This window comes from Dama dama, chromosome 30 (genome assembly GCF_033118175.1).
Source record: "Dama dama isolate Ldn47 chromosome 30, ASM3311817v1, whole genome shotgun sequence".
NCBI lineage: Eukaryota > Metazoa > Chordata > Mammalia > Artiodactyla > Cervidae > Dama > Dama dama.
In genome coordinates, this window is record NC_083710.1 from 37,261,379 (window position 1) to 37,275,035 (window position 13,657).

Below are 13,657 nucleotides of genomic sequence, written 5' to 3' on the forward strand. Positions count from 1 at the left end.
GGGTCCCTGCCATCGTGGAGAGCGTGCATAGGAATCCTAAGCTGTATGGGGTGGGGCGGGGCAATACTACCCCAGGTGACAGCGGCAGTGGTTCAGATGCAGATGGCCAGCAGCTATTCAGGGGCTGTGCTCAGACTCGCTGGAACAGAGTGTGAGAGCCACTGTTTATGTGTTGTGCGTAGCGGATGGGACAGAGCCGGAAAACTAGAATAGGTAGGCAGACATGCGGGAGAACAGAGAAGACTCACCTTTAGAAGCTAAGTTTATTGTGAAATAAACTCTGAAGCGTGTGGCTAACCCTGCACCCAGGTCCACCCCAAAGGCGCGGGGCTAGGACACTCCACGGGCTGAGCGTCCTTGTGTGTGTCCCCATGCCATCCTGGCAGGCGAGGATGAGGTAGTATCATGTGGGGCAGGGGTGGGGGAAGCAGGGGAGCTTTCTGGAATCTCTGAGACAGATGTGAAAGGGAGTCAACGACCACCCAAGGCCTCCATGTGGTGGTGACAAGGGGATTCCCCCAGCAGAGGTGGCAGTGAGGAACAGCAGAGGGTGTACCTGGGCTCAGAGGTGACCTGTGTCGGCTCAGAAGGCTGGACCTACCACATGTGTGACGCTGCTTCCTGGCAGGAAGGAGTTCCTTTGCCAGATGCACAAGCTCAATGAGGGGCCAGGGGCTTGGGCTTGGCTGGTTGTTTGCAGCCCCTCCGGGCTCACATTCGTGAACTCCTGTGTCTTGCCTCCGCATGCATGCCAGTGGGCCCACATCTTGAACTCTGGTCTAGTCTGCATCCCCGCTAGGATTAGATGGTTCCCACGACTGAGCCTGGCCTTCCCCGACGTGTGCTCATCCAAGCGTGAGGCTTGGCATCTGTCCACATGCCCTCTGCTACCTGACCTCATTCTGCTTGTTTTTGGCCTCCCTGTGGCCACCTTGGTGCCAAGAGTCTGGAGAGACCCCGCCCCACCCTGCAATCTGGGATGGAATATTTTTTCTTTTTAAAAACACTTTTTATTTTATATAAGAGTATAATTGATTAACAATGTTGTGTTCATTTTGGACTGAATGTTCTCAAAAGTAGCCCCAGCTAGACAGCAGACTAGGAGAAAAGAGGATCACTGGGTGAAGTTCCCCTTGATAATCTGAGGCTCCCCAGGGTATCACAGCCCACTCCCACTTTCTTGTTTACACTGGCTGGTAGGAGTGCTGTCCCCTCATTGCTGGCAATTCCACAAGTGCCACCCATGATCTTGATGTCTGCCAAGGGCCCCCACCTGCGGGAGCAGCCCAGGACCCACTTGAAGCCACCAGCATGGACATCTGTGTCCAGGGTACTGGTGACCAAGCCAAAGAACAGAGGCATGGTGGGTGCTGTCAGCACCGCTGAAAACGCTTGTTGCGAGGGGAATCGTGTCCCTCCAGAGATGTGCTGAAGTCATAACCCCTGGCACCTGGGGATGCGACCTTACTGGAAACAGGGTATTTGTAGATGTGACTAAGATGTAAATTAAAGATCAGGTCTCGCTGGAGTGAGTGAGGTGGGCCCCTGACCCACGTGACTGATGTCCTTATAAGAAGAGATGGAGATAACACTGTGTGGAGATGGGAGCAGTTGTTTAGGACGAAGTGTCTAGAAGCCGAGGGGCACCATGATTGCAGCCATCACCAGAAGCCACCGGAAAGGCACGGCCACTGCTCAAATACACCATTGCCCCCTGCCACCTGGCTCCTGCACCTGGGCCCCTGGGGCATTTCGGAGAAACACTCATTTTGTTTTCATTAGGTCTCCTGTTGGGCACTCTTGCTCCAGGATCCAGGTACAAAGCCATGGGGCCCGGGCTGAGGGGACGTCGTCTGAGCGAGGAACTGTTGCGTCCAGAGCAGCTTGTGCGCTGAGCTCCCCGACCATTCCAGAACCCCTGTGGCTTCCTGCTCCTCGAGGCAGACCTCTGTCCCCTCAGCAGCCCCAGCTGTGCACTCGGTGAATGCGGAAAATCACGAGTCATGCTGGGCTTTTTACACCTGCATCTACTCATTAGAATGAGTTTATTCTCTGAATATGTACATACTCTGAACAGCTATCAAACCATAGTGAAAGCTGATATTCGGGAAAGTCAGGAATCAAAATGAGAGTCAGGTGAAAGTGTTGGTCACTCAGTCGTTTCCGACTCTTTGCAACCCCATGGACTGCAGTCCTCCAAGCTCCTCTGTCCATGGGATTCTCCAGACAAGAATACTGGAGTGGCTTGCCATTCCCTTCTCCAGGAGTCTTCCCAACCCAGGGATTGAACCCACATCTCCTGCATTGCAGGCAGATTCTTTACCATCTGAGCCACCAGGGAAGCCATCAAGAATCAAAATGTGAGAAAGAAAACATAAGGACTTCAATCTAGCTTGAGACTGTCTGTGCCAAGACCCTCGAGCTCTCATCCTGCCAGCCCTGACCCAGAGCATCCCCTCCTCCCCCAGGAATGAGGGCATGGGACCCTCCTGGCCAGGATTCCTGCAAGGGGCACCCACTCATGCTCTCCTGGCAGTTGTGCATGTCACCTTGTTGGTCTCAGCTCACAAGAGGACCTCAACATCTCTTGGAGGGCAGGGTCAGGCCTGGGATATGAACCCTGGGTGAGGGTCAGGGCAAAGCCGGGGCTCTCCTTGAGAGGTGTTTGTCCCAGGTCAAATATCACTTCAAATTTCACTGATTAAACATTATCCCTTTATAGACCTGATGCAAATTTAGGATAGAACCCTCAGTCTCCCTAATAGGGATGCTGTGGCAGGGGCAGGTCCTCTGGCAGCCTCACTGTGGCTTGAAGCCACACTCCTCACCCAGCCTTCTCCATGTTACATTCTGGTGGCTCCGCTAAGAGAAAATCTTAGGGCAAAGGTGGGTTGGAAGACACCTGAGAAAAGAATTGATGGCGTTGATGGTGACAATGACAGTGGTGGGCTCCCAAATGATTCCTCATGCATTTCTCCAGTTTTCTTCTTTATTTGCTAATAATCCCTCAGTGAGGATCATCAAATCAGGTGTCAAGGTTACAAGATGCTCCAAGTCATATGGGAACTTACAAATTAAAATAAGATACCAACACACACCTATCAGAATGGCTGTAATCCAGAACACTGGCAACACCAATTGCCGTTGTGGAGCAAGAGGAACGCTCATTCACGATGGGCGGGAACGCAAAACTGTACTGCAGCTTCAAGACAGTTAGGCAGCTTCTCACCCAGGTAAACAGTTTTACTCAATTTATTCCAACTATTCTTATATTCAAATTATTCAAAACTAGTCTTATTCTAGTAATTGTACTCCTAGGTGTCTACTCAAATGCCTAGAAATATTACGTCCATGGAAAAACCTGTATATGAATACCTAAAGCAGCTTTATTCATACTGCCAAAACCTGGAAACAACCCAACTCAGTGGGTAAACAAACTGTGGCACGTGTGTACAACTGAATAGTCTTCAGCGATTAAAAAGAAACCAGCTGTTAAACCACAAAAAGATATCAGCAGCCACTTTCAAAGTCAGAACATAGCAAAGATCTCCAGATTGGGCTGTTATGTGGGACAAGATTTCCCTTTTCCCAGATCAAGCAGCCAGACCAAGTGGCACTCAGGGACCCTGCCAGGCTTTTTCTTGCCCCATAGGGGAGGTGGCTACAGACCAGCCATGGGAGATGGTGAACGGGGCTGGCAGCAGCAGCAGGAGTCATGCCTGAGCCCTGCTGGATGGAAAAGGAGAGGGTAGACCCTGGACTCCATGGACCACCTGTGGAGGGGACCTGAAAGTCTCAAACTGGGTGCCCTATCCTCAGCTTGGTCAGACTTGCTAATGGCTTCTGTGACTTCAGCCCCAGTAGCTAGAGTCTGGGATAAAAGCCAAGGTTGTACCACAGGACCAATCCACTTCCACCTTGCAGAACTTGCACTTGCATGGCAGAGAGTTGCTTTTTGGTATCTGACTGATGGCCCATGCCTTTGGGGCAAGAACAAGAACCACAGTAACACAGACTCCATATCCCCTGGGAGACCGTGCTCCACCCTGGACAAGACTGATGTAAACAGATACCCTTTGTGCCTGGAGGGCTTGGTGGTGGTGGCTGTTGTTCAGTTGCTCAGTGATGTCTGATTCTTTGCGACCCTATGGACTGTAGCCCACCAGGCTCCTCTGTCCATGGGATTCTTCAGGCAAGAATACTGGAGTGGGTTGCCATTTCCTCCTCCAGGGGATCTTCCCCACCCAGGGATCGAACCTGTATCTCCTGCATTGGCAGGCGAATTCTTTACCACTGAGCCACCTGGGCAGCCGGGCTTGGTATCCCAGTGATAAAGAGGGACATGAAGGGTGTGGGGAAGGCACGAAGAGTCGTGAAGTCCGGGATGGCTGATGGGAGAGATCCGCGATTTGTGCTGGCGTGGCTTTCTTTGTCCATGTGGGGGTCATTTTTCGATCCTCGGACTGGGCTTCTGGAAAGAGCAAGCCGGAAAGGACGAATCTGAAGGTGGGTGAGACTGGGTGGAATTTGCATTCCGAGATTATGGGCCTTTAATTTCTGCAATCAGCTCGCGGCTCTGCCGCAGAAAAGCCGCAGCACAAAGCCGAGCCGGCCGCGAAGTGGGTTAGGGCGTTATATAAGCCCCGGCGGGAGGGGAGACGGCCCTCCCGCGCTCCGCCGGCGGATGCAGAGCGCGGGTGACCGCGGGCGGGCGCGGGCCGCGCTGACGCCGGGCTGCTCGCGTCGCCATGGAGACGGGCGGGCGCGGCGCGGCTGTCAGCGGCGGGCGCGCGGCCGCGGGGGGCTGCGGGAGGAAGGCGCGGGCCGCGGCCGGGACCCTCGCGGTAGAGATGGACTTGCATTGTGATCGCGCCGCCGAGCCGCCGGCCTCCGAGCCGCCGTCGGGGAAGATCAACAAGGCCGCCTTCAAACTGTTCAAGAAGAGGAAGCCGGGCGGCGCGATGCCCAGCATCTTCGGGGTCAAACACAAAGGGGACGGCAAGGGCGCGGGGCCGGCGGGGCTGGTGCGCAGCCGGACGCACGACGGGCTGGCCGAGGCTCTGGCGCTGGAGGGCGGCCGCCGCGAGGAGCCGCGCGCGGGCGGCGGGGACGGGGCGCGGCCGGGCCCCGCGGCCCCCCGGGCGGCCCCGGGAGGCGCGGGCCCGGCGGCCGGCGGCTCGGTGGCCAAGTCGCACAGCTTCTTCTCGCTCCTGCGGAAGAACGGGCGGCCCGAGAGCGGCGGGGCGGAGCAGGCCGACGCGGGCAAGGCCGGTGGCAGACAAAAGCGGGGGCTGCGGGGGCTCCTGGGCGGCGTGCGCTGGCGCAGGAAGGACCGGCGGCCCCAGGACGCGGCGCCGGCGGGGCGCGCGGGGGCCCCGGGCGGCCTGGCGCGGCCGGGCTCGCTCACCGCCAGCCTGGAGTGCGTCAAGGAGGAGGCGCCCGCGGCCGCGCGCCAGCCGGAGCCAGCAGGTGAGCCCGCGGCGGGGGAGCCCGAGCCGGCCTGCGCCCCGGGAGAGGGCGCCTCGGGGCCCGGGCGGCGCGCCGAGCGGCCCCGCGCGCCCCCCGAGCCCGAGCCGCGCGCCGGGGAGGGCCGGCCGGCCGAGGACGCCGCGGGGCCCGGGGCCGCGCCGGCAGAGACGGCGCCCCGGGCAGATTCCGAAGGCGGCCACGCGCCCGCCGCCCCCGACCCTTCCTCGGTCGATCCGCCCTCCGACCCATCGGCAGATCGTATTTGTCTGATGTTTTCTGACGTGACTTCACTGAAAAGCTTTGACTCTCTTACAGGCTGCGGAGATATTATCGCAGACCCCGAGGACGAGGCCGGGCCCGGCTGTGCCAAGCACGCCCCGGGGCCGGGCCAGCCGGGCCCCGCCACAAAGCCGCCGGGCGTGGTGGCCTACCAGGGAGGCGGGGAGGAGATGGCGAGCCCGGCCGAGGCGGACGACTCGTACCTGCAGGAGTTCTGGGACATGCTGTCCCAGACCGAGGACCGGGGAGAGGGGCCCCAGGGAGGAGCGGCCCCGGCGGCGGCGGCGTCCGACGCGCAGGTGGCTCCCGAGACCCCCAAAGAAGCCAGGTGTGCGGAGGTGACCAAGGACGCGTCCTCGGTCAAGCGCCGGAGGCTCCACCGGGTCCCCACGGAGCTCCCCCCGAAGGAAGAACCCAAGCACCCAGACAAGGAGCCACAGGAAGGCGTCCCCAACAGCGACGAGGGCTACTGGGACTCCCCCACCCCCAGGCCGGAGGAGGACGGCGGCGCGAGGAAGACGGGCCTCCCCCGGGACAGCGACAGTGGCGACGCGCTCCACGAGCTCTGCGCCGCCGAGCCGGATGGAAGCCCTGCGGCCCTACCCGCCGCCCCCGCCGCCAGCGAGGAGACGTCCTGCTCTTCCCGGTTAAAGCCTGTGTCTCCGGTCACCATCACCTGCCCGCTGCGAACGCCGGGGAGCCTGCTGAAGGACTCCAAGATCCCCGTCAGCATCAAGCATCTGGCGAACCTGCCATCCAGCCACCCCGTGGTGCACCAGCCACCAGCCAGGAGCGAGCTGCCCAGAACCAAAATCCCGGTGTCCAAGGTGCTGGTCCGCCGGGTCAGCAGCCGGGGCTTGGCTGGGACCACCCTCCGGGCCGCGGCGTGCCACGATAGTGCCAAAAAGTTGTGAGGTCTCCGAGGCCGAGGTGGAGGGGCCGCATGTCGAGGAATACAACTTTGTCTGGAAACTGCTCGGACAAATGTTGCGTCCCCAGAGAAAGGCCTTGCCGCCAGTCCCCACTCGGAGCCTGGACCCAGGAGCTCTGCCCCCAGGCAGGGGAATGCTGCACAACGGGATTCCCCCTCCAGATAATTCCCTGAGGATTCTTTTCAAGCACTTTTTTTTCCTTTTTTAAACCTTTTTAAAAATGCCCCCCCCCTCCTTTCTTTTTCTCTTCATTGCACCGAACTTTCGGAAGTCACCTTTACTTGCCTTTGCAGAAAATAAGACTTAACCCAACCTAAGGAAGCATCATGCCATGATATTTGGCTGTGTCACCGTCCAGCGGGCCTCCAGGAACCATCTGAAGAACCAGAGAGGAGCCCTCCTCTTCCTGACACTTTACTTCCTTATTTTCCTTTTCCTTTCCAGGGGAAAAAAGAAAAACAAAAACACCCTTTGCTGTATCACTGTGTGGGAAACACCTGCAAAGCTGAAAGAGCCAGGTACTTACCTGATGAGCAGAGGCAGGACTGATGGGCAGAAAACCTGCTGTACTTTCAGTTGCTAGGTATGCAAATAGATATATATCTACCACTAAGATGATCACAGAGTTTGGGTTTGGTGGGTTTATTTAGATCATTTGTTTGGGGAGAAATAAAAACCTCAGCAGAGCAGGGCTTTTTTTTCTCTCTCTCTTTTTTTATTTCCCCACCCAGTGCAGAGATGAGGACCAGGGCAAGATTTCACTAAATGCCAACAGACACAGTGTTTTAGCATTTATGAACTGTAACCTTTTCATGTGTAGATAACGCATCTTTTACAGATTATCCAGCTGTTAACCTTTTATAATATGTCAGTAACCTCCAGTTTAAAATCTGGTTTTATAGCTAGACACCGTAACCGCTCCCAAACCATTGATGTTCTTTTATGTACTGTAAACAGAAGCAGTTCTCTTTTTGTTTTATAAGGGTTCTCTGGCTTTCAGTGTAGGGGAAAAAAAATTTATTGTGTTGATGTCCCAAAGGAATGGTTCTGCCTTGTCTTGGGTAAAAGTCTGTTTCTCACCCTGAACCCTGGTTTTCAGAGATTTTTACCTTGGTTATAAAAATTTAGTATTCAACCATGTCTCAGTATGAGGAGTCCAAAACGAGGAACACGTAAAGAAAAACAATAGAAAATGTAGTTTTTTCATTGACTTCTCTATGACTTAGGACTGAGCCACATATGTTAAGAATATGACACTGGGAGACTTATGTATCGTTAACATTGTGTGCCAAGATTATTTTTGAAAAGTGATTTACTTATATGTGTGTTTTCTGTTATTTTAGATGAAGCATTTATTTCAGAAAGGGTTACCATATGCCTCGATAGTTTGAATGATAAACTGAAGCCTTTCCTAGAATACTATTAGGGTCTAATGGTTATAAAATATCTTCTTTGAAACATTTCAGTGTATTTAATCAAAAGATCACAGCTTCTACTAGGAGATGGTTCATGGTATAGGGGAGATTCGTATTCAAGTGAAACCACACACACATAAAAGACATGCACGCTTCTCTTCAACTCTCATTTTCCAGGGAGATTCCCTAAGTAATGAACTGGTAGTACATGCTTGTTAAGTTTGTTTTCTGTTTTATAAAAGAAAGAATAAGGCAAGTATATGAAGATCTATTTTAATAATATGAAAGAAGTCACAAAATAAACAGACATCAACGGAATACAAATCCTAGCCAATAGCACAAAGCAGGTTGTTCCCCATTTTAAACCTGCAATGACTCCATTAGAAGAAGTGGTAGAGATTGACTGAATTTATTTATTATTCAGATTACTGGCTTTTATTGCGTCGTGTCAGATCCTTAATGTTATTTCAAAGTAGTGTTTTAATATTTAATTTCCTATGTCTGTCGATGAGGTCTCATAGGCTGACATAGCCTTGAGCAGTCTGAATATACCACCAGGAATTCATAAAGCAGCTCACATGTGCTCAGGCACTCAGCTGTGCACAACCAACAGACAAAGGCGTTCACCGTGAACTTGGAGATGTCTTAGAGATTAGTTTTGTCTTGGGAAAGGGATTTGAATTCGATTCAACACTGATAATACTACTTATACTCAAAATATGTCCATTTCCCCCTAGTGAAGGGGAGGAACATAAATTTTATTTCTAGCTGTAAAACAAAGGATCTTTCTTTTCTTCCTGTGCATCTTCTTGCAGGGGTTATAGTCTCCCCAGCCTGAATCCATGACAGAGTTCTGTTTGTTCAATAGCACAGGGAAGATATGAAGCCCTGAAGGACTGATGAGAATATTGTAATAGGAAGACAACCTATTTATCTATTTTGTAAGCACTGGAACAAACTAGTTTTGCTTTCACGGTTTTGGGACTTGTTTCTACATTTGTACCTCTGTGTTGTATCTTTATTAGCAAAGAAAAATGTCAGCAAAGTTTACCTTAATTTCCCCTTGCCTGTCAGTGAACCATTTATACAAGATTTAAACTATTTTTTTCTGTTCTTTTTCCCATGCATTTTCCTTTTTTTTTTTTATTTAAACTCTCTATCTTTAAGAATTCCATCCACACTAGTCAAATGAAGGATTCAGGCAATGAATAAAATGGCCTCAGTCACTGATGAGAAATCAAGACCAGTGTTGGGAGCTGTGTCTTAACCTTTCCAACCACAGACAAGGGTTTGTCATTGCCTTTTTGTGCCAAGGGCTACTTTCTCTTATTCATGTTCATAGAGATTGTATTCTAGAATTTTAATAGATTTACATTCCAGTAATTATTAATGCTCTTACCTAATTTGGCCATATTTGCTGTTTTTTTAAAGGAAAGGATTGGATATGGGCTGCTGACACCTTTCCTGTGAATCTATGATGCTAAGATAGTTGGTTGAGACCCTTTAGTCAAAGAATTGGCCAACTTCTGTAGGAAAAAGTCAAATCGTTTTGTTGTTCATTCGCTAAATCATGTCTGACTTTCTGCCACCCCATGGATTGCATCGTGCCAGGCTCCCGTGCCCTTCGCTGTCTCCCGGAGTTTGCTCAAACTCATGTCCACTGAGTTGGTGATGTCAGCCAACCATCTCATCCTCTAGGTCCAAATCAATTGTTGGCCCTCCATTTATCAGTCATTTTAACAACTTGGGAGAAAGACAGCCTGACTTCTGCATCTGTGTTACCTAGGCAGTGTGGCTCGAACCCCTGTGCTTCTTACTAAGGTTTTCTTGCTTCCATTAGCCCTAGAGCATTTTGAATCATCTCAAGAGGAAGTAGATTTGCATTATGTCATCTAATAACAACAATGGAATGTAGAACATTAAAGACTTCCTTTAACTCCATTTCCCACAAATTATCTGCCTATTTAAATACAAATTGTGTGATGTCTATGAAAGTGATGACTCAGGAGTTTAAGGGTTTATTCATTAATCTCAGAAATAGTTTTCTGCCAGTATACTGGCACTTCCATGAATATTCACATAACCCTTTACCTTCACAGTTGTCAGAGTAGAAAGATGGTATTAGTGGTGGTGGTGTCTTGGCTGAACTTGCTGAGTTTCTGTTATTTACATTCTTTGTCAGATTAATTTTCAGCGACCTTTTACAGTTAACTTTGGCTGAAGAGACTGGTTTGCGAGCTTTCTGATCTCTCCTTTGGTTTCTATCCTGTTTCCGTGGTGCCCTCAGGGAGCAGAGACTGGGATGCTGCTCAGCATCTTCGCCTGTTTTGACACTTGCACAGTGGAGCTCGGTCCTCGCTCACAGACATTCTAGATTTCTCTCTTGCATTAAGACTATGTGGATGTGGCCCCCTGTGCTTGGCTTCTACATTCACGTGTATATTCAGCTCCCCTTATCACTGATAAAAAATTAATCCAAGAATCTTACGCCATTAAACATAAGGAAAAAGCATCACAGTTACCTCTTTTTTCCTACCACTGCTGCTGCTGTTCAATCGCTCAGCCATGTCTGACTCTTTGTGACCCCATGGACTGCAGCACACCAGGCCTCCCTATCCTTTGTTACCTCCCAGAGCTTGCTCAAACTCATGTTGACTGAGTCGGTGATGCCGTCCAACCATCTCATCCTCTGTCACCCCCTTCTCCTCTCACCCTCAGTCTTCGCCAGCATCAGAGGCATTTCTAATGAGTCAGCTCTTCACATCAGGTGGCCAAAATACGGGAGCTTCAGCTTCAGCATCAGTCCATCCAATGAATATTCAAGGTTGATTTCCTTTAGAATTGACTGGTTTGATCTCCTTGCTGTCGAAGGGACTCTCAAGAGTCTTCTCCAGCACCACAGTTGGAAAGCATCAATTCTTTGCTCAGCCTTCTTTATGGTTCAGCTCTCACATCCATATGTGATTGGGGATGGCCTGTTAGAAGTACCTGGGTGAAATAAGAGGAGAAACTGAAATACTCCAGCCCAATTCCCACTTCCCTTCTGCTAGCCAGGCAGACCAAGGGATGAACAGCACCGTTCTTGTTTAGGAGTCTTCAATTTTGTAAGCACAAATATTTAAAAGGAGTTTAGGAGCCAAAGACTAACAGGGCAGCCTGGTTTCTCAGGTGGGAAAACCACAGGCCGACATTTATTAATACTTGTTGAAGGGAGGGGGCAGTAACAGGTGATTTGGGCATGTGGTCCCTCCTCAGGGCAAACCCTGTCCTGCTCTGAAGGTTGTCTGACGGCCACCCTGCATGGCCTCTTACAGCCTTTTCACTGTGATGACCACTGAGAGGAGGAAATCTGTTGCAACAATAGCCACTTCTGAGGACAGTTATCTCCCCAGACAATGTTTCTAAGGGCTGATTCAGAATGGTCATTTCATGATTATGGAAAGCAATTCCTTCTCAAACTGAAAAACAAAAGGTTAAAATAGCCACTAAGCCTCCAGAACTGAAAGTGGGCACATCTGATTTTGATATTTACTTTAACTCAATGCAACACATATTCAAGGGGCTTATACTGGATCTCGTGCTTAATAAAAACCCATTCAGTTCAGAGTTCACACATAGCTGTACTGGAATCAGACATTCTTAATATTCATTAGAAACACCTTTATTTCATTTTATACTTTTATTTATTTATTTTGCTGATAGTCTGTGGGTTGGAGCAGAATGCAGTGAGACTGAACAAGGGTGGTATGGATTAAGTCAAACATATTCCTCTAAAAGGGCTTCCCAGGTGGCGCTAGTGTTAAAGAACCCACCTGCCAATGCAGGAGACATAAGAGACGCAGGTTCAATCCCTGGGTTGGGAAGATTTCCTGGAAGAGGGCCTGGCAACCCACTCCAGTGTTCTTGCCTGGAGAATCCCATGGACAGAGGAGCCTGGCGGGCTACAGTCCAGAGGGTCTTAAAGAGTCAGACACGAATGAAGCAACTTAGCACGCACACACATATTCCTCTAAAAGTAAAAATAGTAATTATACAAACAATTAACATTTGTCAAGTACGTCATGCCAGCCCCTTCCAGGAGCTTTACAAATATTTACTCAGTCCTCTCACAGCCATGTGGGTTAAGTGATATTACCTCCCTCACAGAGCATACCTAATTCATTCTTTTGGTTTACTTCTATCCTATTCATTCCATCCATCCCTCTCTTTTTCTCTCTTCACTCAGGACAAGGATAGACACTCTTTAATGATTTACAGTAATACAAGCGCTAAGAACTGCTAAATCTCATCAACAGCTGACTTTTAATAGAGAAAGAGCTCACGCATGTCATGCAGCTGAGAATTGGTTTTGTGTCGGAGATGGTGGTATTCAGCATCATTCCGGGGGGAGGCTGCCGCTGGGTACCATTTAGAGGCAGACAATCCTCCTTGCTTGGGAGGGATCTGCACCTTCTTGGGATTAACTTCAAAAGTGTAGACAGACATCTCTTCTGTTGTCATGGTGATACTTCTGCCTTGATAGGATTTCAGTCATGCTGAGCACGTTTCACTTGTTTTTCTACCTTAAGCCCAGTCTAGGCTGGTTCTGGGTGTCCTGTGTTGTTTGTTGAACTAGTAGCTGGTGGAGTGACATCCACCTCAACATGATTCTGAACTGCAGAGACAAACTCCTGGCTCTTTTGAAAGTAGTACATCCCATGTTCTGTCTCTGGTCATTGAATACTGGCCTGGATTCTCTGATTTGTTCATTCATTCAACTAATATTTCATGCACACCTCTAAGTCTAAACCTATGCTGTGGATTTATTGTGAGCTGAGATGGTGCTCTGTTTTTGTTGACATTCTGTCCAGAAGAATCAGGCAAGGTGGGGCTTGGTTCTGTTCTATCGAGGAGGAAAATGATGCAAAGGTAAAATATCTTTTCCTTTTGGAAAATGGCAGCAATTTAGCAAGCCACTGACAGAATGTGGACCAGAAATCTAACTCTATTGCTTGTGCTTTAATTATAAGTCTGATTAAATTTATGTGTGATTTAGTTAAGAAACTGATCAAAGTTCTGAACTGCAAGAGTCAAACCAGAGTTTTATGATGGTGGATACCATTAAAAGGATGACTGTTTCAGTTAAAAGTGAACTTGATTTTTTTTTTTAATTATTTGATGGCCTTTGTACATGCAAGTCTGAAAGGCAGATCTCGGAGCTAGCAGGGTTGTTTTTTGTTTTCCTCACCTGGCCAGTCAAAAATTTAGGCCATATGCACCAATTACTGCATGCTAGCAGGTCTGCGTACAGATTTTATAATCTGATGACAGCTTTGTCAATAATAAAAACCAACAAAAGCAATTTCAATAGTGAATTTGGCAGGTTACAGCCTGTTTACTTCCACTCTGATTCTATGAAGTTGCAAGTGTCATTGTTTAGGGAAAATCATTTTGAAATGCATCACTGTCACAATTAAAGAGGTTATTTTATTCATATATGGGCTGCCCACACTTGGTGAAATGCTTTTTTAATGAGAAGCAGTGAAAGAATTTAATCACAGGTGATCATTGTGTTGAATAGTA

The 13,657-nt window shown here is 49.8% G+C and overlaps 1 protein-coding gene across 1 annotated transcript; it reads left to right on the forward strand.

The window, feature by feature from the left end:
* Positions 1-4,748: 4,748 nt before the first annotated feature.
* Positions 4,749-8,125, forward strand: AMER2 (APC membrane recruitment protein 2). Its single transcript, XM_061133325.1, has one exon. The coding sequence runs from the start codon at positions 4,749-4,751 to the stop codon at positions 6,660-6,662; it is 1,914 nt and encodes a 637-aa protein (XP_060989308.1). The 3' UTR covers positions 6,663-8,125.
* Positions 8,126-13,657: the final 5,532 nt, after the last annotated feature.

Coding starts and splice junctions, on each gene's coding strand:
- AMER2 (XM_061133325.1), top strand. CDS start 4,749: ATGGAGACGGGCGGGCGCGGCGCGGCTGTCAGCGGCGGGCGCGCGGCC.